Source organism: Fukomys damarensis, unplaced genomic scaffold, assembly GCF_012274545.1.
Source record: "Fukomys damarensis isolate Sample0158 unplaced genomic scaffold, DMR_v1.0_HiC HiC_scaffold_18, whole genome shotgun sequence".
NCBI lineage: Eukaryota > Metazoa > Chordata > Mammalia > Rodentia > Bathyergidae > Fukomys > Fukomys damarensis.
The window spans coordinates 3274889-3299602 of NW_022900930.1; the positions used below are offsets into that span (position 1 = coordinate 3274889).

General features: G+C 38.4%; 1 protein-coding gene across 1 annotated transcript in view; it reads right to left on the reverse strand.

The window, feature by feature from the left end:
• Window positions 1–3397: 3397 nt before the first annotated feature.
• Window positions 3398–24714, reverse strand: part of LOC104848972 (disintegrin and metalloproteinase domain-containing protein 9) — an 85494-nt gene continuing 64177 nt past the window's right edge. The window contains exons 17-22 of the mRNA XM_010605230.2: window positions 19112–19192; window positions 18756–18861; window positions 14598–14733; window positions 12944–13025; window positions 5998–6065; window positions 3398–3692 (exon numbers count right to left, since the gene is read on the reverse strand). Coding sequence (XP_010603532.1) covers window positions 3599–3692; window positions 5998–6065; window positions 12944–13025; window positions 14598–14733; window positions 18756–18861; window positions 19112–19192 — 567 coding nt within the window. The 3' untranslated portion in view covers window positions 3398–3598. The remainder of the gene's footprint in view (window positions 3693–5997; window positions 6066–12943; window positions 13026–14597; window positions 14734–18755; window positions 18862–19111; window positions 19193–24714) is intronic.

The window sequence follows — 24714 nt, forward strand, 5'->3', positions numbered from 1 at the left end:
GCAACTAGGGCAACCCTATGGCACTACAAGATCCAAGCCCAGTGGTGGTAACCTACGGCATGCATGCTACAGTGGGCTGTTTTATCACCGAAAGCTCTAAAAGGCTCAGCACCACTGCCCTAGCCTTATTCCCAGTTCCTAAAGAACCATTCTGATGCCATGACAAGCTATAAAAATTCCTACACGGAAAGCGGTCACTAGAATCTACTCAGGAGTAAGCAGAAAGCTATTTCTGAGAAGCTCCGAAGACCCGAGCTCCGCTTCAGAAAGCGAGACTCCAATATTGCTCTGGGAGCAGGTGAAAAGAGTCACTAATGACCCTAATTCACCACAGCTTACATGGGCACCTGTACTCAGGCTCCTGTTTTTAAATATGTCTGCTATGTGGGTAATCTTGCCAAGGCTCTGGCTCTCTCTTGATAATCATCTCTCCTCGATCTTTGCTACACTTTGTCCTCCACAAGAAGTGCGGAAATCGGACCTGCTCCTCACACTGGGGTCCTACAGTCTCAACGCAATAGTAAAGTGAGTTTCTTTCCCATTATTAGACAGCTCCACATTCACCAGCTCTTTTTCCATCGTCTTCTCCTGGTTTTCTCTTTTCTTCTTCAGTTCAGCCGGTGAGCCACGACACCCAAAGGTAGACCCCGTAAAGAGGTATGCGGATTTGGGACCCTCGGGAGGAAATGAGACACGTGATTAGGGCACGGCCAGACCGTCGGGGAAACAGGCCTGACCTGTTCATTGCAAACTTCGGAAAAGTCGCTCAGAGCAGCTCCCAAAGCCCCGTGTATGGACTTCGTACAAGAACTTCGCAAGCAGGATTTGATAGGATGGCCTAGACTTGATGTCGGTCTGAGGAACAGATGATACAAAAGGACGGTTGCCGCTGGGTTTGTCGTTGTTCTCTCTTGCACGGATGCATTGCCCTCATGCTGCAGGGTGCCCTTCTTTTCCTAATTTTACTTGGCCTAAATTCGCTCTACAAAGCCCCTTTCCTCTCCTACCTTTAATAAAACTTTGTTACTGTTAAAAGACGACTCAAAACATCTCAATTTCTAGAGAAAAATTGTATTCTCCATTTCTAGGGGAAAAAGAATAAACCAAATCCAAAATCAATAGAAGGAAAGATCAGAGCTGAGATTACTGAATTGTTGACTAAATGAACAATACGAAAGATCAGTGAATCAGAGTTGGTTCTTTGAAAAGAGAAACAGGATCGATAAACCCTGGGCCAAACTAACCTAAAGAAAGAAGACACCAATTAATGCAATTAGAGATGAAAGGGGTGATAGTATAACAGATACCACTGAAATTCAGAGGATTCTTAGAAACCATTTTGAAAAACTTCTATTCTCAAAAACCGGAGAACTTAGAAGAAATGGATAAACGTCTAGATGCAGATGAACTAAAAGAATTAAATTGAGTGGATATAAAAAATCTAAGCAGATCAACAATAAGCAATGACATTGAAGCAATAATAAAAAGGCTTCCGATACAGAAGACCAGGACTAGATAGATTTAAAAAAAATTTTTTTTCTACTGGGGATCAACATACACTTGCAAGGCAGGCGGCAGAAACACTGAGCTAAATCCCCAGGCCAGGACTAGATAGATTTATCACTGACTTTCACCAAATCTCTGAAGAACTAGAAACAACGCTCTTCAAACCACTCTATGAAACAGAAAGGAAAGAACGCTTACAAATTTATTCTAGGAAGATAGTATCACCCTGACATAGAAAGTAGATACTTAGCAAAACGAAACTGCAGACCAACATCCTTCATGAACAAAGATGCAAAGACTGTCAACAATTCAAGCACACATTAAAAAGCTCCTAAATCCAGACCAATGTGGTTGCACCCCGAGATGCAAGGACAGTTTGACATACATAAATTAAGAAATGTAATGTGCCACATCAATAGAATCAACAAAAATAATTACATGATCATTTCGATAGATTCAGGAAAGACTTGTGACAAAAATCAGCAACTCCTTATAACAAAAACTCTGAATAAAATGGGTATAGAAGGAGCTTTCTTAGGAAACAAAAACAAACAAAAAACAGAAGCTGTATACAAACAACTCACAAGCAACATCGCGTACGCGGACACCTCTTCCTCGACAGGAACCCAGAGACTAAAGGCAGTAAAGGCTGTTCACCTACAGCGGGTCACAATTTTTCATGTGCTGCTTACAGTTATGTGCCATCTCCCCAGAGCTGAAATTTCCATCTTCAAAACCAATCTCTTTTCCTTTCGTGACAGCCACTGTGCACAATTTGGCAAGTTTAAGATTTTATCTAAAATTCTATTTTTCCAATTATCAGGTCATCAATAATTGAGTATTTAGGAAGTCACTGGGAGACAACAAGAGAATTTCAAGTATTTTATTTATTGTAAATGTTATATTTGTATATGCATATATACATAAACCAAAAAAAATTACTAATGAAATTCAGTTAATAAACCTATTATTAAACTTTATTATGAAAGGTTGTGAAAATTTTGTGTTTAAAATTTTATTCACCATACCATTTCTTCCACAGTAAAAATTTAGTTTTTACATGGCTGAGATAATAATTCACAGACACCACATTAACTTTTGTAATCATCCAAGAAAACCTTTTCTTCCTTCTTTTACCGAGCCTGATAGGAAAATGAGTCAAAAACAGACACGATCCAGCACACCTTCGTAAATGTAAACATTCTAAATGATTTAATATCAAGCTTCAAAAATTCAGATTTTAGATGTAAAGTGCTCGTACATTTTAAAGTGGTTTTATAACAGCTCAAATAATTGATTATAATTACTCCTTTATTATAGCTGTGAGTCAACAGTGTATCTGATTAGATCTATTAAATACCTCGTACCTTATAGCTTGTACTGTTAAAAAAGAATGCTACTGTAAAAGGATCTCATGCTTTAACATGATGCATAATGGAAATTCTAAAATTAATTTTTCTAAGTCACTTATAGTGGAAGATCATACAAATGGAAGCTAGTAAGTGTGCGAATAAACACACAGTCCTTTAGCCTATTTTATACTTTCAAAACAATATTAGGGCATCTTAGTCATGGCTCTTCTGCATTATTCCAAAGACAAAATATCCGTTTATTCATGTCGCGAATGAGAAACAAGATTCTAGTGTACCAAGGCTACCAATCTGTGCAAGACGAAAAATACTACATGTTATCAACAAGTAATTAGTTTTCAAAGGGATTAGATCATCACGTTTGGTCAGAAACTGTATTAATGATAACCGAGGTAAAAGAAACCAGGGCTGCACTTAAGCATAAAGACAAATCTGACATCAGTGCAGTTAATTCGAGAATCAGGGCTATAACATGTTCAAAATAACAATCGGTGCTAAGTACATTGACCTCATAGGTGACCGAACACGACGTTTCAATGCTGGAAACGGATTCCTCATTTGACTGCATTTCCTTGTACTTCTCAACTCCCCAGTTTGTTTGTTCTGTGGAATTTGTTTCCATTCATAGTTGCAATAGGAAGAAAGGCCTTCCCGAGAAACACCAGGGAGTAAAAACATTTGCTCGGTTCTCTGAAGATATGTGCAAAAAGAAGAGTATAAAATCAGGCGAGGGAACTATACAAAGGAGGTGCAGGAGCAGGACGGGCAGGAACTAAATTTCCCTGAGATGACGCTGTCGGGTGCGGTGGAGGTGGCCTGTGGTGGGGAGAAAAGGTAGTTAACGGTGTGTGCGGACCGAAGGAAATAAAGCTGCATTCGTGCCGAGCCCAGCAGAACACGATTCTCAGCCTTCCTGAAAACAGGAAAGCGTGAGACCTGAGTGAGCTGAAGTGACTGCACGTTGGCCCGCTAACGGCCCAGACTGATGTTTCACCCTCCCCTAATCTTCAACAGGGAAAACTGCTTAAACCGAAATGCTTTTAAGATCTCAGAACATCCTGTAGGCATCTGTTAACCATCAACGTGTGGCTGCCGAATAGGGACAGCTGGACCCCAGGGCGAACCAGCAGACCATGAACCTCTGCCACCTGACTGCAAGCTCTGAATGTTAACTCCCCCGTATCCCCTTGGAAGAGGACCTCAGGCCCTGAGCTAGCGCCTCTGAGCTACTCGGCTCCGGAGCGCCGTCTGGCCGGACTAATAAAGGTCTGTTTCATTTCCAACTTGTCCGGTGTGCTCCTTCCCGGGTGAGACTCAAGGCTGTGGAGCTCCTCGGAGCGGTTGGTCAGGCTCTTGGTCTTACAGAAGGTAATTTATATTCTGAGATTATCATTAATATGATAACCAACGGTTAAAAGGTTCCAAGTTTAACTTTAAATGGAGCCATTACCTACCTTATATTGTTATTCCACAATCACAGATGACCCTGCTAGCTTATAGTTTTTGTGTTTTTTGTTTTTTGTTTTTTTAATACCGGGGATCAGACTCGGGTCCTTGCGCTTGTGAGGCAGGTGCTGGAACCACTGAGCTAAAGCCCCAGCCCAGCTAATACGTTTTCAAAAAGAAAACTGCAAGAAATTGTCAAGTCGAATTGTGAAAGACAGGTGGGAAGCATTAACGGATGAAGGCTTTTTCTTGTCTGTGAGAATTTATGGACAACAAATTACTGCTAAGGTAAACCTAGCAATACGTTTACGTGTAGAGAGCTGAAATCCCGTGAGTTAACCCTGCTATGACGACTCCGCCTGTCCGTCTTCGCCCTCATTCTTCGACACCCTCCCTTAACCGCTGCTAAATCCAACCTGAGTGTCCCTTCGGTCTAGCACTGCACAAGAGCACCACCGGGTAAATACACGTCTTGGGATTTACGCACTCTTCTGTCATCTTCGGTTGGGTTTCAGTTGCTCACACTGAACAATAAAGACCATATACCGGGACGCTCCTCAGGGCAGCAGTGCAGTTGGAATTTGGAGGATTTGTTAGGGGGAACAGGGATCAGAGGCACTTTGCACAATGTAAAAAGCGGTGATACATTCATCCCTTTCCTGCTAATTTTAATTTTACTGTCTTTAATGTCAATTCTTGTGTTTTTATGTTCTAGAATTTGCATTCTTATTTTAAAGCCTCTAGTTGTGTAACGGAATTCTCAAAATTGACTATTAATTCCAAGACATAATCACTGTGATTATTCGAAGTCTCTGTCAGATGACTTAACTGGGTACATTTCTCAGCATGTTTTTAGGGCCCACTGATTCTTGGTGTTCATCACATTTTTTTCCTCGTATGCCTAGCTTTTTGGATTGGGGGCCGAACATTAAAACCAAGAACTCAGTTGAGGGTATGGTTCACCTTTAATCCTGGGTCCCAACATAAAGCCTTGGATGTTGGCCAAGGTAGGTCCTCCAGTTTTTATACCCTCGACCCTGTGAGTTTATTGAAAGCTTTCTACTTCCTAACTCCCCACTGGTCACCTTCAGAAGAGATGAATACACCTATAATGGAAAGCATGGTACTCAGATCTGGAATTACCTCTCCACTTCCTCCTGAGCCCCATCCCCACAACTCCTCATCTATTGGGCCTCCTACGCCACTAAACATGTTTTCCAGGCTGGGGATTTAGCTCAGCGGTTCGGTGGCCTGCCTTGCAAGCGCAAGGACCTGAGTTCGATCCCCAGTACCCAAAAAAACAAAAAAAACATGTTTTCCTCCCCCACCAGGTTCTTCTGGCTCTTCTCAACAGGAGGACTGGTCCACCCTGTTTAGCTTCCTGTTGCTAGTTACCCTAAAGGCCTTTGCTTCTGAATTTTACACACACCAAAGACTTCTGCAGTTCATTGTTAAGTGTTGCTCACGCTTCTTTTTAACATTTCCTTTTATCGTTTTACTAAAATGATGAAATTCTCGCAAAAGTTCTTTAAAAGCCTTTCTTTAAACTGTGTTCTAAACTTGTCCTAAATGAAACCGTCTACTTTGCCCTAGGGTAAATTAAAAATAAGAGAAACTATAAGGCTTAAGCATGGATTTTACTCTAGGCGAGTAATCTAACAAATTCATTTCAGACCTTGATGGAAAGTGCTGAGGCTGCTTGGCTGCACAGACTGGTACTGGAAACCGGTTTGCATGTACAGGCTAAAAGGAGACAATAAAAATAAAAAGGACATGGTCACTATGGAGTCACAAATATGTTTCCTGTATAATTAATATACGTAAATTAACTACTTATAATGCTAACATTTTTAAATAGTTTGCTTAAATGGGATATAGCTCAGGGATAGTACGCTTGCCTAGCATGTGTAAGACTCTGGATTTGATCTCCAGCACCACAAAAAAAAGTTTTGTTATTTGCTCATTCAACTATCTTTACCACTGAATGCAGAATACAATAGTATCTCAGTTCATGAATGCTTTTGTCATGGAACAATTTGGTTCCCAAACAGAAACATTTGGCAAAGTTTTGTTTTTGCTTGCAAACTCTGCATTGAGTGACAAACAGGACCATGGCCATCTTCCCTACACACTCACACAAAAACCACGGACATCTTTTCCAAAACTGTAGGACAAACTAAGTTCACGAACCTAAGTATCAGTATACTTTATTCTTTTAATGCTGTATTAGCCTTCTTGTCACCAGGACACAGTACCTGATACCCACAACTTTGCGGAAGAGAGGTTCAATTCAGCTCACAGTTTCAGAGGAGTCAGTCCACTGCCAGCTGGCTCCAAGGCAGTAATTACAGCAGAAGGGGGTGGGAAGGAAAGCTGCTGAGTTCACTGCAGCCAAGAAGCAGAGCAAAGGGACAGCCCCAGAGACGAAGGAGCCAGAGAACAGCAGATCCAGACCAAAGTCCGTGCTCCGTGACCCACGTGGACACGCCCCTAAGTGTGATCCGCCAGTCACCAGGGCAGATTCCAAAGCCAATCAACCTGACACTCCCTCCTACCTGCCACAAGTGCTGTATTTTTTAACAATTCAAAATCATCAAATTATAATCATTTTGGTGCACATTAACTACATTACGCCAATATATTTTAAGTAACATCTTTTGTAATGCATTATCAAGTGAATATCGTACCTAATCAGTACTGTAAATGCCACGAATCTTACTTTTGGAATTCATGATATTCTTCCTTGAAAAGGTAGTTGAAACAACGTTTTACCACAAAGGAGGACTGTATATTTCAGCCCTCAATAAGAAAGCAAAATAAACACATTTTTAACACAGAAGACGTTCTATTGGGAAAAGAGAGACCGGATGGAATTACTCATCACTGACAGAGTGATCTTGACCAAGGTTTTCTGCATTGTCCATTAATCCCCACAGCTCTGTGGGGAGAATTCACACAGAGTCAGAAAGGAAACTGAGCACTCACGTCTCCCCTGCTCACTTTTCTCCCAAAGAAGGACGTGCAAGTCTTATAAACTGCAGAAGAGATGCAGTGAACGTCTCCATCTCTTCCCACCAAAACTTCGGCAACACTTCGGAAGGGAAGTCAAATTCTACTCTTTGGAATAATAATTCGCTGAGGCGATGGACACATCAGTTGGCAACACTGACTCTTATGACAGTGGACACAGTGATGAAAATATCACATTGTACCCTATAAACATACACAATTACCTGTCCAAGTTTTACACTGAAACTAAAAATTATTAAGTAATCAAGTCAAGTAGTTTTATCTAAAAATTACACATTAACAAATTAAACATTGTCAGACCCCATACAATTAATACAATTATGATTTGCCAATTAAAATATTTTAAATTTTACTTCAGCTTTTTTGTTTTGGTACCAGAAATCAAACTCAGGACCTCACATTTGTAAGGCAGGTACAGGGCCACTGAGCTAAATCCCTAAGCTTTTTTTCAGTTTATCTGACAATATACTTTTACATATATACAAAGCATGATAAAGTCCTTGTGTTGTTTAGACAAGGAGTAAAAATATTAATTTTAGGAATTATATTACATATGCATGTTAAAATTATAGAAAATCTCTAAAAGAGATTCTGGCTATATAAGAATAGATAATTTATCTAGCAGTAAACCTAAACACTAGCACAGGAGAAAACTGAAATATGGCATGAGGGAAACTAAATGAACCCCAAAGAATAAAAAAAGAATTGGACACAGAAAAGAAGACAAAGACAGGAAAATAAATCAAAATTGCTCATAGAAATCACTGTATTAAGAGTTATAGCCAGGGATGGTAGTGGATGACTGTAACCCCAGCACGTGGGAGACTGAGGTAGGAGAACCAGTGTGAGTTCAAGGCCACTATGAACTACATAGCAAAAGCCTCTCTCAAAAAAACCATAAAACAAGCTACAATCTGTGTAAATGGATTAAAATCTCTAGTTAAAAGTAAATTTTTTGGGCTGGGGATTAGCTCAGTGGTGCTGTTGCCCAAGCACAAGGTCCCTAGTCTGATCCCTGGTACCAAAAAAAAAGTAAATATTTTTAAATATTAAATATTCTGAATATCTGATTTACATAAGCAGGCAAAGGAAGGCTACATGTGCTATGAGATAAATGCCAGCTCAACAAAAACTTACTAACGATAGACTAATACAGAAAAGTAAATTGGAAGAAATTGTTTTTCCTAAACTCACTGTATTCATGCCCAAAAGCTAAAAACAGCTATAACTACTATTTTAAAGATTTGTAGTTATCAACCGGGCGTGGTGGCACACGCCTATAATCCCAGCACTGGGGAGGCTGAGGCAGGGGGATCGCTGTGAGTTCCAGACCAGCCTGGGCTACCCAGTGAGTTCCAGGTCAGTCTCAACTACATAGTGAGACCCTGTCTCAAAAAACCAAAAAAAAAAAAAAAACACACACACACACACACAAAGATTTGTAGTCATCAATAAGAAAGCTGTCTTCTACAAGAATATGGGGAAATTTTAAATGTGCTTTAACTGAAAGTAAAAGCTTTTCGTCCAAGAATAAGAATAAACCAAGAATCACTGTTATACTCCACAGCAGCAGAAGATCCAACCACAGAGATTAAAGAAATAAAAGAGTATCTATCCACAGATGATCTGATCATGTGTGTGCGGATGTGTGTGTACACACTAGGACTCAAGCATACATGAAGAAGTTACTAGAGCAAATCCATGCGTTTGCAAGGGCTATGGAGTACAGGAATATGCAAAGATCAGTGGTGTTTGAATATACCAGCAGTGAAATATCCAAAAAGAAAATTAAATAATTATATTTATAATAACTGTCAAAAGAGTAAGCCTACAAAACAATGCTACAAGAAGTACACTTAAGGGAGGCTGAGGCAGGAGGATCACTGCAAGTTCGAGACCAGCCTGGGCTACATAGTGAGTTCCGGGTCAACCTCAACTACATAGTGAGACCCTGTCTCAAAAAACCAAAACAAAAAACAAAAAACAAAAAAAGAAGTGCACTTAAGCAGAAAGACCCTAGCATTCATGCAGTCAAAGACTTAGTGTTGATCAAATGTCAATGCAACTCAAAACAAACTACAGAATCAACATAAGCTCTATAAAAAATTTAACTTTTTTTTGTAGAAATTGAAAAATTGCCAGGCACAGTGGTACATGCCTATAATCCCCGCACTCCGAGAGGCTGTGGCAGGAGGATCTTCACAAGTTCTAGGCCAGCCTGGGCTACACCGTGAATCTGTCTCATAAGGAAAAGAAAAATTGAAAAACTATTTCTAAAATTCATATGGAGTCATAAGAGGACTGGAGTCACCAAAATAATGCTGAAAAAGGCAACAGCGTGGGAGGCTTCACACTGCACAATTCCTGACTTAATAAAATGCAACAGTAATCAAAATAGTACAGTACTGACATAAAGATGGGTAAAAAAACCAACAGATCAGAACTGAGAGTCTGGAAACAGTAACCACCGACAACAGGCCAGTGATTTCCCACAAGGCTGCCAAATCCATTCAGTGAGGGTTAGCATAGTCTCAGTGTGCACACTGTATACAAAATTATAAAAGATCATAAAGGAGCCAGGCATGGTGGAACACACCTATAATCCCCCAGCACTTGGGAGGCTAAGGCAGGAGGATATCCGTGAGTTTGAGGCCAGCCTGGGATACACAGGGAGTTCAAGTCCAGCCTGAACTAAGAGTGAGACCTGCCTTACAAAATAAAACAAACAAAAGACCGTAAGGGACCACTCTGAACAATTACAGGCACACACTGGAAACATTAAAAAACGATAAATTCCTTCAAGCATACAACCTACCAAGATGAATCATGAAGAAATAGATGATCTGAACAGACCAATAACAAGCAAGGAGATCTGAAATCAGAAATGTAAAATGTCTCGGGAAAAGCTCAGGTCTTGGGAACTTTACAGCTGATTTCTACCAAACCCTTAAAGAAGAATTAATACCAAGTTTCTCAAACTTTCAAAAATTTGATGAAAATACTTTCAAACTCACTTAATGAGGCTAGAGCAGTATTACCCTGTTACCGAAGACAAAGACGCTATAAGAAAAGAAAACTATAGGCCAATATTCTTGATGAACATAGATGCAAAAATCTTCAACAAAATTGTAGAAAGCCAAATTCAACAGTACATTTGAAAGATATTTCACCATGAACAAGTGAGACTTATCCTTGAGCTTGTAAGGAAGGCTCAATACACACAAATCAATAAATATTATATACCATACAAACAGAATAAAGGAAAAAAGTCACATGGCCATCCCAAGTAGATACAGGAAAAGCAAAATAAATGTGGCAAATTTCAAGATAATTTCATGATAATAACTCTCAACAAGCTGGTTCAGGAGGAATGAACCTTGAAAGATAAAGGCTATTTAGAAGCTCACAAGTAATACCATATGCAACAGTGAAAAGCGGAAAGCTTTTCTTCTATTATAAGAAAAGAGACAAGGAGGTCCACTTTTATTCAACAAAGCACAAGAAGTTCTATCCAGGGTGATTAGGTAAGAAAAAATTTGTAAAACTGTCTCTATTTGTAGATGGCATGGTTTTAAATATAGAAAATCCTAAATATTCCACCAAAATAACTGACAGAAATAATAAATTCAGTAAAGTTCTAGGAGACAAAATCAACATTAGAAATCAACATTTTTATACACAAATAACAAACTTTCTGAAAAAATCTTAAGAAAATTTATTCAGAATAACATTCAAAATAAAATACTTGGGATACATTTCATCAAAAAGGGGAAAGATCTGTACAATGGAAATTACAAAATACTGATAAAAAAAATTTGAAAAAGACACAAATAAATGTTAAGAAATCCCATGTTCATGAATTGGGAGAATTATTGTTAAAATGCTCATACTTCTAAAATAATCTACAGGTTCATTGAGAGCTCCATCAAAATTCCAGTGACATGAGTCTTAGTAAGTGATTTTCCAACAACGGTGCTAAAAACAAGCACTGAAGAAGGGACAATCTTCAATAGGGTGCTGGGAAAACTGGATACCCACCGTGGAGGAAGGAACTAGACCCTTGTCTCTCATTGTACACAAACATTAACTCAAGATGTATTAAAGATTTAAATATAAAGATTTAATCTATGAAACTACTAGGATAAAACACAGGAATTTCTGAACAAGAGCTAAAAGCACATGAATCAAACACATACGTAGACACATGGGATTACATTCAACTAAAGAGGTTCTTCATAACAAAGAGAACTATCAATAGAGAGAAGAGAAAACCTACATAAAGAAAATATTTTCAAATTATACATGTGACAAGGAGTAGAAATCCAGAAGACATAAATAACCTCAAAAACTCAACAGTGAAATAACAATAACCCGATTTTAAAATGGACAATAGGCCTAACAGACATTTCTCAAAGTAAGATACACAAATAGATCACTTATCATCAGGGAGCTTCAAATCAAAACAAAAAATTAGGTACCATGTCACCTGATAAGGATGGTTTTTCCAAAGAGTAAAGAAACATGCTGGTACGGATGCAGAGAAAAGGGAACTCTGGCACACTACTGGTGAGAATATAAATTAGTGTGACCATTACGGAAAACAGTATGAATTTTCCTCAAAAATTTAAAAACAGAATCAACAAATGATTCCACTATCCCATTTCTAGGAGAAGCTCTGGACCGGGGAACTTCACGGTTGATTTTTACCAAACACTTTAAAATTGAAAGCCAGTAAGACATGTCTGCACACTCATGTTCAACACAGCATTAGTCACAATGGCCAAGAGGAGGGAATCATCTGAATCTGTACTGATGTATGGACAGATACAGAATATATAGGCCACACATGCAATGGAATATTATACAGCCTTAAAAAGGAAGCCATGTGCTGACTATGGCTGAATGCCAAATACTGTACATTGAGTGAAATAAAACCTCAGGAACAGCGATTAGGGATCCTGTTCACAAAACCAGAAAAAGGGAAGTTGAGTGAGCCACTACCTTGCACCCATTCAACTGTAAACTCCACCATGACGATCACCCCTGCTTCCACTGTCCTCAGAGAGGAACAAAATAGAATAAGGAGAGTTCAGGAGATCCTGGACACCAGTTAGGAGAGGCCAGGGAGGCACCCGGAGTCAGAAGCGTCTGACTGTGAATCCTGGAAGCCACAGCAGAGCTGTCGGGCTCCCTTTCTGCTCTTTGCCTGTTCCTGCCACTACTGTGTTGTGATTGTCAGTTAAACACAGCTACTTACTGCTTACTGTGAGGTACACATTCGGCGGATCCGCTGAGCCAGGAACTCTGCTGGTACTCCTTCAACTCAGGGGCCACCCAGAATACCCTCAAATATTCAAAGACTATCTATGCTCACATTCACTCTTTGTAACCCTTTCTAAAACATTTTGTTTTTCTAGTGCCAGAGGTTGAACTCGGAGCCTGGTGCATGTTAGGCAAGTACTCCAGCACTGGTCTACATCCCAGCCCCTTTTAAAATTTTTTAATATGCAACACTTTAACATAGTAAAGAAAATAATTTTTCATTTTAAGCTTCTGACTTCTGTGGGAGAACTATGTGAAGAAGCACTTACCGGCTGTCGAGGAGGACCCACCGGCTGCCGAGGAGTAGTCACTGGCTGTCTAGGAACGCTAGTTTGATTTTTGCCGTCTGACCTGAAAGATACGATTACTTCTGAGCTGAACTAAGATTAAAACACTTCCAAATTACACATCACAAGTATTTTTCTTTTTCCTGACACAGGATAATTTAGGTGGTGGTGGTTTTAATGCAGACTGTGAGAGCTGAAGTCTTTAGGCATTGCCAACAGCTTCCACACAGGATTACCCCTGCCACACTAAAACATGTTACTAACCACATTTTATAACTAAATAACTGAAAACTTTTAAGAAAATAAGTGATTTTATCAATTGGGCCAGTATAACCTAATTTTTCTTCTCAAATCTTCTATAATCACATAAGAGTTAAAACTATGTTCTTAGACCACATGTACAGTATCTGAAGCCGTCACTAAAATTAGGAAGAACAGGAGTATAAAATAGGTTGCTTAAAAAAGACATCAGGTCGGGCCGAAGATTTAGCTCAGCGGCACCACGCCTGCCTCGGAAGCTCAAGGTTCAGTTCAATTCCCAGCACCAAAAAAAAAGAAAGAAAAAGAAAGACATCAGCTATGTTGAGAGGTCAAGGTGCCAGCGAGTCGGCTCGAGAAAACTTTGGCACTGTCTGCATAGAACGGTCAGTGAGAACTGTCACAGGAAGAGAGAGAAAGAAAGACTAGGAAGGCAGATTTGTTTAGAAAACACTGGAAATGAAGGCAAACACCAAGAGACTCTGGAAAATCATTACGTAAAGAGGTGAGTGGCATCAATGAAGCAAAGGTGAATGGTAAGACTAGCAATGGACATTTGAAATCGTTATCATAACAAATGGTTATTAAGTACTTACAAGGAGCCCACAGAGGGCTGTGGGTTTTATTTGCTAATATTTCCTCATTTAATTCTTACAAACACATTCCCATTTTATAGAAAGCAAACCAAGGCTCAGAGAGCTTTATTTATAGTTTCAGTTCATAACTGCACCAAAAGAGAAACCTAAAACTTGAATCCAGATCTGATCACAAGCTCCATGCTAACAGACACCACCTTCGAAGACCACATATTAGAAGCAATCACAGAAAGTTTTATGAGAGCCCAGCACACAGCCTAGCAGTGTAAAGTGTCAGAGCTGTGACACGCAAACAATTTTCTACCAAAACTTATAGCTTCAGTCTGTTTTCAAAACTGAGAACTAAATGTCTTCCTCTGTAAGTACTGAAACGAGAGGGCCGGGGATTTAGCTCAGTGGCATCGCACCTGCAAGGCTGAGTTCAATCCCCAGTACCCGCCCCACCGAAAGAACTGAAACAAGAAAACATTCACACGTTTTATCTTTACCCCATCTCTTCATTTCTAATTAAAGAAGAAACCAGATATCACGTCCGGAAACTCTACTTACCCACTCTCACACATCAGCATTAAGCAAAAGAAACCATCAGGGCGCCATCAGCAGCACACAGCACAATCATTTCCAGCCCCTCAAACCCAGGATTCCCCCAGCAAAGGAACAGAGAAATAGCTTAGAACTCAATTTCTAAAAGACTGGCGACTCCCATGATAGGACTATCACCATCAGTAATTGCTTTAAATTACTTAATAGAAATTAAAAAGCCAGAATCTAAGTACTCATACGTTTGTGATCGCTTCTTTCTGAAGTACACTTTCCGGAGCTCATCTCTCTTCATGAAGAGAAACACAGCAAGCACCATGAGCGGAACCACCAAGAAGAAGAACACCAGAAGTCCATCCCTCAGCACGGTGCTCTTTGCTACAGAGACAAAACGTATGAGAATGGCCATCAAACCAGATGTTAATATCGGAGCGTAGCAGGTGGTTATGGATGTTTCACATTAAACTTGAGACATTTCTAGGCAAATAGATGCATCTTGACAACATACTCTTTTTCTTGTTTTATTTTTTGGTACCAGGGATCGAACTCAGGATCTTACCTTTGTGTGGCAGGTGGCAGCACCACTGAGCTAAATCCCCGGCCTGACACCATACTCTTAAGTAAAATAAATTGGACACACATGTATAAATATTTCATTGTTAAGCCAGGCGTGGAGGTGCATGCCTATAATCCCAGCACTTGGGAGGCTGAGGCAGGAGGATTGCTGTGCATTCGCGACCAGTCTGGACTACATAGTGAGTTCCAGGTCAGTCTCAACTACAGAGTGAGACCCTGTCTCAAAAAACCAACTAACTAACTAAATAAATAAATAAATAATAAAATATTGCATTATTTCCCTGATGAGAGAAACCAAAAGTATAAATAAGGAAAATAATAATAATAATTAATAACAGATTTGTTAAATAGGAAGAAAATGTTCAAATGGGAAGGGAAACTAGGGGAAGGGGGAAGGAAGGAAGGAACAATAAAAAAAGGAATAGAAGGAAAAAATGGAAACACAGCTTTCGTAAATTAGGAGGAGAAGAGGGGTTGAAGGGAGGGTAGGGAAATGGGGGAAAAAGAAGAACAATGAAGATAGAGCGTGTACAGGTACAAATTCCCCATGTCAAATGCGACCACTTATGTAAATGCACCAATAAAATTAATAAATTTTTAAAAATCAAATTGATATAAACTGAACAGTTTGAGAAGTCTTGCTCATACTCCATCCCAAATGTAACTATTTTTATTCATTTCTTATTTAAACTTACAGTATTTATTTTCACACACATATAAGCAAGGCCAAAGTGTTAACCCTTTCTTACACAAAACGAAGCATGTAATAAACACTGTTTAGGAAATCACTTTTTTTATTTATCTATATACCATTCCAAAATACACAGAGTCTCCTCATTTTCTACATAAGAATCCATTGTGAGGAGGTTCTACTCATAGATAAAAGAATTTTCCAATCTTTTGCTACTGCAAAAAATGTTACACTGTCACATTACATAGGCTGAGGAATAACTATAGCATAATTTTCCAAAAGCTGACTTGCTCTATCAAAGGGCAAATGCAGTCACCACTACTTAACCCACAAACAATATGCAATAATTTCTCAGAGTCTCCCCACAAGCCAAAATTCTGGACTTTGGCTGACCTGATCAGTGAAAACTTGAATCTCACAAAATTTTAAAGTATATTTCTTTTTTATACTGAGTTGTGCACTTTTTGTGTTTCAGGAAATAATGTTAGTTCTTTTTTTGTGGTCAGTCTTTTGACTAGTTTTCGGTAAGAGTTTTGAATTTTTTCTTTTTTAATTTCTAAAAGCACTGTCTATTCAAAACATCAGCTTTTTTGGTGATGTAAGATGGAAATATTGTCCCCATTTTGTCATTTGTCTATAGTACAATGCTTTTCTCTAAGCAAAAGTTTATTATTTTTGTATAGTTGAGTTTATCATTGCTATTTTTCATGGGGTGCAGAATTTGAGCTCCATTATAACTTTTAAAAAAATCATTAGCCAGGTGGGGTGGTTCATGTCTATGATCTCAGTACTTTAGGAGGCTGAGGCAGGAGGATCACAAGTTCGCTCCAAATCTGCACAGTTTAGTGATTTAGCAAGACCACATCTCAAGCTCAGCACAAAGGCCCTACATTTGTTTGATCTGAACATGACATAAAACTTATTTGTTTTATTTCTATGAGTTCCAGAGAAAATGTAAAACTTAAGAAAATAACTTATAGGGCCAGGGATTTAGCTCAGTGATTCTGCTGCCTGTCTTGCAAACACAAGGACCTGAGTTGGATCCCTGGTACCAAAAAAGAAAATAACTTATATTTGTAAAGATTCTTCATATTTTCAAAGCTCAAGAAACAAAACAACCTATAGCTCACATGTTCTCAAACTGTTTGCTACATGTACCTAAACTTGGTATATGTTTGTTGTTATAAAAATAGGATCCTTTTTAAGAGGTTTTTAGAAGATTGTGAATTTCTTGCCGGTTAATTTAGGAAAAGCCACCTATAGTTGCTGTATGAGCCAAGGAAGAAAAAAGTGGACAAGAGACTTGCATTTAAAACAACATGTGCAAAGAGGTGAATTCTTAGTAAACAAACATGCTTGGATTTCCTCTTTGCAGGTCTTTGTTTCTGGTGAGTATGAAAACAGATCCTGCCTCTCTAAACCATGAAGCAGACGCCTAAGAAGACAAAAAAAGGATCTCAGGTGTCCCTATACTTCACTGTCTTCGTACAGGCAACTCTACTATTTAGAGTAATATTGCAAAACTGTTGCGTTAAATAAGAAAAAAAACCTGAGTTATTTTGAAATGAAGGCATTTCTAAATTGTGGGATAATAAAAAAATGATGGGGAAAACTGACAACATTACAATGCCTATATTAGGAAAAGACAAAAGGCCTCAATGAAATGACCTTATTTTTCATCTTAAGAAAACAGAAAAACCTGAAAAAGATGAGAAAATGTGTTGTTAAAAGAACTGAATTCATAAAGTACGAAGAACCTCCAAATCTCAAGATGACAAGGAACCAACTACAAAGCTGGAAAAGTTTGAAAACACAGATCACATAAGCAAATATGGGGATGACAATACGCAAGCAAAGAGGTGCGCAACTCATCAATAACTGCAGACATGAAACTGAAAACTACACCTGAGGGCAGGGGATTTAGCGCAGTAGTGCTTGCACCTGCCCGCAAGCACAAGGTCCTGAGTTAGAGTCCCCAGTATCAGGAAAAAAAACAAAACTAAACAAACAAACAAACAAAAAACCCTTAAAATATCACCGTCTATCTAAAATTAAAAATACTGACTATACCTAATGTTAGCAAGCGTGTGAAAAAATTGGAATCCTCATATCTTGGCGGTGAGAAAGTAAAACAATATACAATAATCTATAGGGGATACCTGAAACTATATACACTACTGAACTTGCAAGCAGCCTACAGTCTAGCAGGGAATAAAAACAAGGAACTATTATAGTACGTGATGTACTAACAGTTCTAGGCTGATCAGTTCAAATTTAGGTGGTCAAGGAAAAAATCTACCAAGAAGTAAGGTATAAATTGAAGCCCGGGAAGGAATCAGCTAAGCTCCAACAAAATGGAAATAAAATAGTTTGAAGGCTCAGCAGTAAAAGAGTTGCCTATTAAAGGAAATTAAAGAAGTTACAATCTGTTTAAGCATTAAAAGGCTGAAAAGATAAGCTCAAGAAAATGATGCAGAGCATTGAAGGCATGCGAAAGATTTAGGGAATTCATGCTGACAGCAGCACAGAAACACTGAATTAAAATCAGGACACTGACATAAAATCAAATATGTGAAGGAAAACACTAACATTTTGCAGTATAATGTGGAACATGGATTATAAAACGCAAGATGGGCAGGCTAGGGATTTAGCTGTGGGGCCATGCCTGCCTCACAAGTGCAAGGTCCTGAGTTCGATCCCTGGTACCCTGGGGGAAAAAATAAAGCAAGATGGAAAATGGGGAGGGAGCCTAAGATATAAGTCCATTATGTAAGGCAAGGCAAGAAATGGGAAGAAATGGGGACTGAAATGGAAAAAGCGAGGCATGGTAGTGTACACTATAATCCCAGTTACTTGGGAGTGACAATTTAGTGAGAACTTATCTCAAAATAAAATTTCTCAAAGGGCTAGGGATATACTTCAGTGCTCTTTGGGTTCCATCCCCAATATCATAAAAAAGAAACAAACACTACAAAGTATCTGCAAAAAAGAAATATCTGCCAAGATTTTGGAAGGCATAATCAACACAACTTAGTGTACAACTGATGTGGGGGGTAAGGGAGAGGTCTAAGGATACCAAATTTTTGTCTTGGTCCATTGGGAAATTGCTGTAATTCTCTTCAGTATTACTTGCCATTGTATGTAGGTCCACTGTCCACACTTCCACCATATCCTTTAGTCTCACAATTTGGGGGAGCCCAGCCATTTTCACAGTGACAATTCTTATTGCTATTACAGACCTTCAAAACAATCAAAATACCACTTTCGTTAATTGTGAATATTGCTCTGTTTCATCAACTATAGAATGTAAACCAAGACAAAGGACTAAAATACAAAATCATTTAAACTCTTTTTGAAAATGAAAAATTTAATGAATAGTTCTCCAACATCTAAAAATCCAGAAATTGTTGGAATTCTCATTGAATACTTGCTGGGAATTCTTGTTCTAAGCACTACTTTAATAAACAATCAAAAGAGAATATTACCTACCCCATGTCCATGACACTTTTCCTGAACATCACAGTCATAATTCAAAATGGATGCATTTACACACTGGAAATTCCTACAAATCTAAAAAAAAAAATTAAGTAAAAGACAAATCGAACACATTAATAAAGAACTACTCAGATTATATTATTGGAGAATTCTTTTTAAACTTTCCAGGAATAGTTAATTCCAATATTATAACTTTGAAAATGTAGAAAAATATGTGAAATTAATTAATTGGCACAGAACTAAAGATCACAAAAGACAAAGATGACATAAAGGCCAAAAACAAAGATAAAAGTACAATCTATCCTAAAAGAATATAGATGCAAAGATTACACATAAAATATTTACAAACTGATCTTTTTAAAATCAAAAGTAACCACATGGGGGCCGGGGATCTAGCTCAGAGGTTTTGTCACCTGCCTCCCAAGTGCAAGGACCCAAGTTTGATCCCCCATAATGAAAAAAAAAGTAACCACATGGAATTAATCTTAGGGCTACAGAAAAGACTGAGGAAATCTAGTACTATTAACACCTCTCATAAGTTGTTATTAAATAAATATCAAAAGGACAGCTGTTACACTCTAAAGCATTTCAATTATTTATTCTTCAAAAAATAAAAGAACATTTTGTTGGCAAAACAAAACCTATCATACAGTGTTATATTAAAGGTTAAGTAACAGGCACTTCTATGAAAAACAGTATTGAAGAAATCATTATAAGGTTCTAGAAATTAGTTTGTGCAGTGAGATATGAAAGGGATGAATCCTAAATACTGAAAAAGTAATTGAAAGGTCTCAACTCAGAGTAAACATTAAACCAGAGACCTAAAGGAATCACCTAAAAACTTAGAAGAAAGCCGAGCATGGTGGTGGTGCACAGCTGTGGCTGAAATCACAGCACTCCGGAGGATCGCTGCAAGTGCCAGGCCAGACTGGCTACATAGTGAGTTCAAGACTAGCGTAAACTACATAATCAGACCCACCCTGGCAGAGGAGACTGGCAGCAGCCTGTGACCCTCTGGTGGGCCTGTCTCTTCCACACAGAGCAACAGAGGAGCATGGAAGAAGCACGAGACCCTCTGGTAGGCCGGCCCCTTGGCCCAGCGCAGCAGAGGAGCCCACAGGTGCCAACACAGTGGACAAGGGCAAGAGGGCTTCTCTGAGGCTCATAGATGAAAACTGAAGCCCACTACAAATGCGAAGAAAACCTCTGTGATAAAGGCACACCACACCACCACAGTTGGTAAGTCAGATGAACCAGCACCTCATATTGGAACCTGTCTAACTTCAGGGGAAAGACAGCTGGCACCTGCAGTAGAACCTTGCAGAGTTCAAACCAGCAGGAAGTCAGAGATCTCAGCTTGGGCCTTGCAGACAGAAATCAGCCTGAACCTCAGTGACAGCTGCTGGCTTGCTGAGACTAATTAACTTAGACCTGCACACTCCTGCCCATGCTATCTATTGTGTCAGCAGAGGCATGCCCTGAAGGAGGCCGTCTATTTCTACACGTAGTTTTTATTCTCAAATCTTTAGACATTGAAAAGAATTTATCTATCTCTTTCTTTTCTCAAATTTTTTTCCTTTTTAATCTTTTTTCTTATCTTTCTCTCCCACCTTATCTTCATTTATCTCCCTTTTTGTTCCTATTCCTATCCTAATTTGAATTTATTTTTTCTTTGTCTTTTATTCTCTTTCTCCTTCTCTCAATTGCCATTAGTTTTAAAAAAGCAATTACAGTCTCTAAACTCCCTATTGCTGTTAGGTTGTTCTGTTCTTGTGTATATTTTGTTCTGTCTTCTCCTCTTCTCTTCAACAGCTTCCTAGAGTTTGTGAGATCTTCCTGTGTCCTCTCACCTCACTCTTAACCTTTCTCTAACTCTCCCTCCTCAACTCCTTCTAAGTCCCCAACCGGAATGGTAAAGGTGCAATACTGAAGAGTTTATTCACTATGAACATATTTAGGGCTGGTCTTTGATTATGATTTAATTCACACAGTTAAAGGTGATAGATTAATAAATGATATAAATTATCATTGTCTAAGCTGTGCTTGATGCTACTGATTGTATCACTTGGGCTAAGGTGTTGTGATTGATCTAATCGGTTGTCCTTCCTGGTATAATGAAAATGAGATTGCCTTAGAGTCATTAGAGATTCAAAACCTAAAGACCAGCTATACCTGGACGATTGAAATATTAACCCACGATTAAAACAAGGACAGTACCTAAACAACAAAAATAGAAATGAGAAGACATTTAAACAAGGCACAAACACAGACTTCCACCCCACCAAAGGTAAACTCTGGGGGAAATAAGGTGGAAAAGTCAACAGTCAACCATCTGGACATGCTGAAATGATAGCACAGGAAGTAAAAAACAAACAAACAAACAAACAAGAAAAAACAGATAAATGAGGCTCTAGAAAAATTCAAAACAGAAATAATTTCCCAGATAACCACAGAGATGGTGAGAAGAATGAAAGGCATGACTAGAGATTCTAGAACAAAAAACAGATTTTAAAAATAGATGAGCTCAGGACCATGATGGATACCATGAATGCCTAGCATAGAAAAAAATAGAAACCTTGAGGGCCCAATATAGGAAAGAAATGGAATCCATGAAACAGATTCAAACAGATATCTGGGAGATTAAAAACTCTAAAGAAAGCATTCACAGCAGAATGAATGAATGTGAAGATAGAATCTCAGATATAGAAGATAGGATTGCAGTCAGTGACCATGAAGAGATCTCTTAAAAACAGTAAGCAATCATGAGAAATCGATCCAACAACTCTTAGATGATGCAAAGAAGAATAATATAAGACTGATAGGAATCCATGAAGTAGCAGGAGAAAGTACAAATCAAAAAAAAAAAAAAAAAAAAAGTTCACAGAATTAATGACAGAAAACTTCCCAGAGGGGAAGAATGTGACATACAGGTAAGTGAGGCATATGGGACTCCAAATAGCCATGATCAAAAAACACCTACACCTAGACACATAGTAATCAAGAGCATGGAAACCAAAAAAGAACAATATACTACAAGCAGTTAAAGAAAAGAAACAACTCACATACAAAGGAAGGCCCATCAGAGTCACAGCAGACTTGACACAAACCCTCAAGTCAAGGAGAGCCTGGAGTGAAGTATTTCAGTCCTAAAAGAAAACAACCTCCAACCTAGACTGACGTATCCTGCAAAGCTATCTTTCAAAACTGATGAACAAATAAGATACTTCCATGACAAAGACCCCATGTCAAAACTGACAAACAAACAAACAAACAAAAACTGAGTACTTTGCCGTTTTCTGGAAAACTGTTATCTTTGCAAAAGCTGCTCTTCTATGGTAAGTTAGGGATAACAAACTAACAAACAAACAACAAACAGGCCAATCTTTTTTTTTTTAAAGATTGTTGGGTGCTGTTTTAAAGTTTTCTTAGATAACCAACTACACAAGACCAGAATATTTAAGTGAACTAATGATACAAAGGATAATTTGAGAACAAATATACAGATACAGTGAAGTAGTAAGTTATCTTTACTATTCTAAAAAATATACAGGTGTGAAGAACTGTGCTTAGGAGTCAGAGTGTTCTAAACAGTTTCCTCCAATAATTTTCAGTTAATTTTAAAATAGGAAGTATATTCATGATTAAAAATCCAAAAAGTGCCGAGACTCTATAGTAAAAAGTAGTTTGTCATCATTCCTCTCAATGCCCGGTATCCTTGGATGAGACCTGAAAATACTTTCTTCATTCATCTACTAAGTCTTTACACAAGACATTCACCAATAGCTTCCCTATTCAGTTAAAAGGTGGACTTCCAATAATGATTCACAGTGCATACCTGCAGCATTAGAAAGATCACAGAAATAGGGGTCAGGTGTCAATAACTGGCAGGTTTACTTTAATGAGCAGAAAGTTCCAAAGCCTTTATACAACAGTGTGCTGTGATGAGCAATGTTTGCCTTGTGGATTGAACAGAACCAAACTGTTTGGGGTAGGAGAGTAAGACCGTATTTAAAGTATTTTTATAGTAAAAGACAAAACAGGTTATATTTAAAACGGATATAACTAACCGTTAATACTCTTATAATATAAGAGAAGCCTAAAAATGGCAACAAAAAGCAGTAAGATATGAATACAAAATTCTCAGAAAAAATGCAGCCATGAAATAAATAAATGAATAAAGCATGAAAAGATGTTCAAGCAGTGAAGCGAGAACATTAAAAGAGCGATGTTGGCAACAGCGGAGGAAATAAGACATCCTTATATATAATTAGGAGAATGTAAATTGTCAGTTTACCTTATTAAAACTGGCAATTTCTCTCAAAAGCTTAAAATCTACTTCTAGGAATTTATCTATGGAAGTATTCATAAAAGTAGATGAGATTAAATTCAGAAGTGTTCAGCACTTGCCAAATAAACTGCAGTCAAGAAAATTTGCCATATTGTGATAAAATCACTGCTATCTATAGAGATAAGATGGATTTTCATATAATGACCTGAAAGATCTGTGCCTTGCACTATTGAGCAAATACATTTCAGAATATTATTGAAAATCTAATCCAGTTCTGTTTTTTCAGTGGGGGTGGTGGATACATCTGTGTAATGTCCAGGGAGGGCTACACAGATACAACCTAGAATAGAAACTTACCGAGGAAAAGATTTAGAAAAGAAATGAGTGCGATATCAGGAGGGAATCTTTGTTTTTCGCTTTTTGCATTGTATGTTTTTAAAATTTTAAAATAATGACCAGATGCTATAAACCAGAGTACACTCTTCTAAAATGCACTAAAAACACTCGTAACAAATGAACATGCGGTCAGCTCAAGGGTTCTCCAAACCCAAAGTGAACACCTGATTTCATTATTTTCAATAGTCAACAGAACCTCCAATACTGCTTCTCAAGAATGGGTACCAGTTGCCCTTTGTTTTTATATTTCATTTTAAAAATCAAAATAATATATTAACAGGGTTTGAAAAATCAAATAGTGCTGAAAGACTTATGACAAAAAAAACTTTTCACCTACTTATATCTACTCAACTAATGTCTTTCGTGATACCAAAAGTTTAACTTTTTACACAACCATATAATGCCACTTCTCTACCTTCTCCAAGTACTTACTGTTTAATATTTGCATCAATAATACTGGGATATAACTGAGACAGTATACAGTACTTCACTACTCACTGACCAAGTTCAGGACCTGGTGAGAGGCTACCAATAGGTGATTAACGGTCCATTGTTCTCACCAACACAGCATTCCGCATGCCTTAGGTACACTGCAATCCAGAATCGCATGCCCAGTCACAGACTACTCTCATCAGCCACCGGCCTCCCCCCACAGAAGCAGAGCCTGCCTTGCTAAATTTACTGCACAGTTGAGAAAGCAGACCCTCTCTGAAGGCAGGCAGATCAGAAAAGAGGACAGAAGTGGCTGAGCCACCCATGCCCAGGTACTCTTATGAAAGTCATCAATATGATCATTAGTCACTCTGCCTCCCTGGGGGGGTGAAGGAAAATCGCATTGAGGTCAGCAGTGTTACTTTTGTTTGTTTGTTTGTTTGTTTGTTTGTGACACAGGGTCTCATTATGTAGTTAAGAC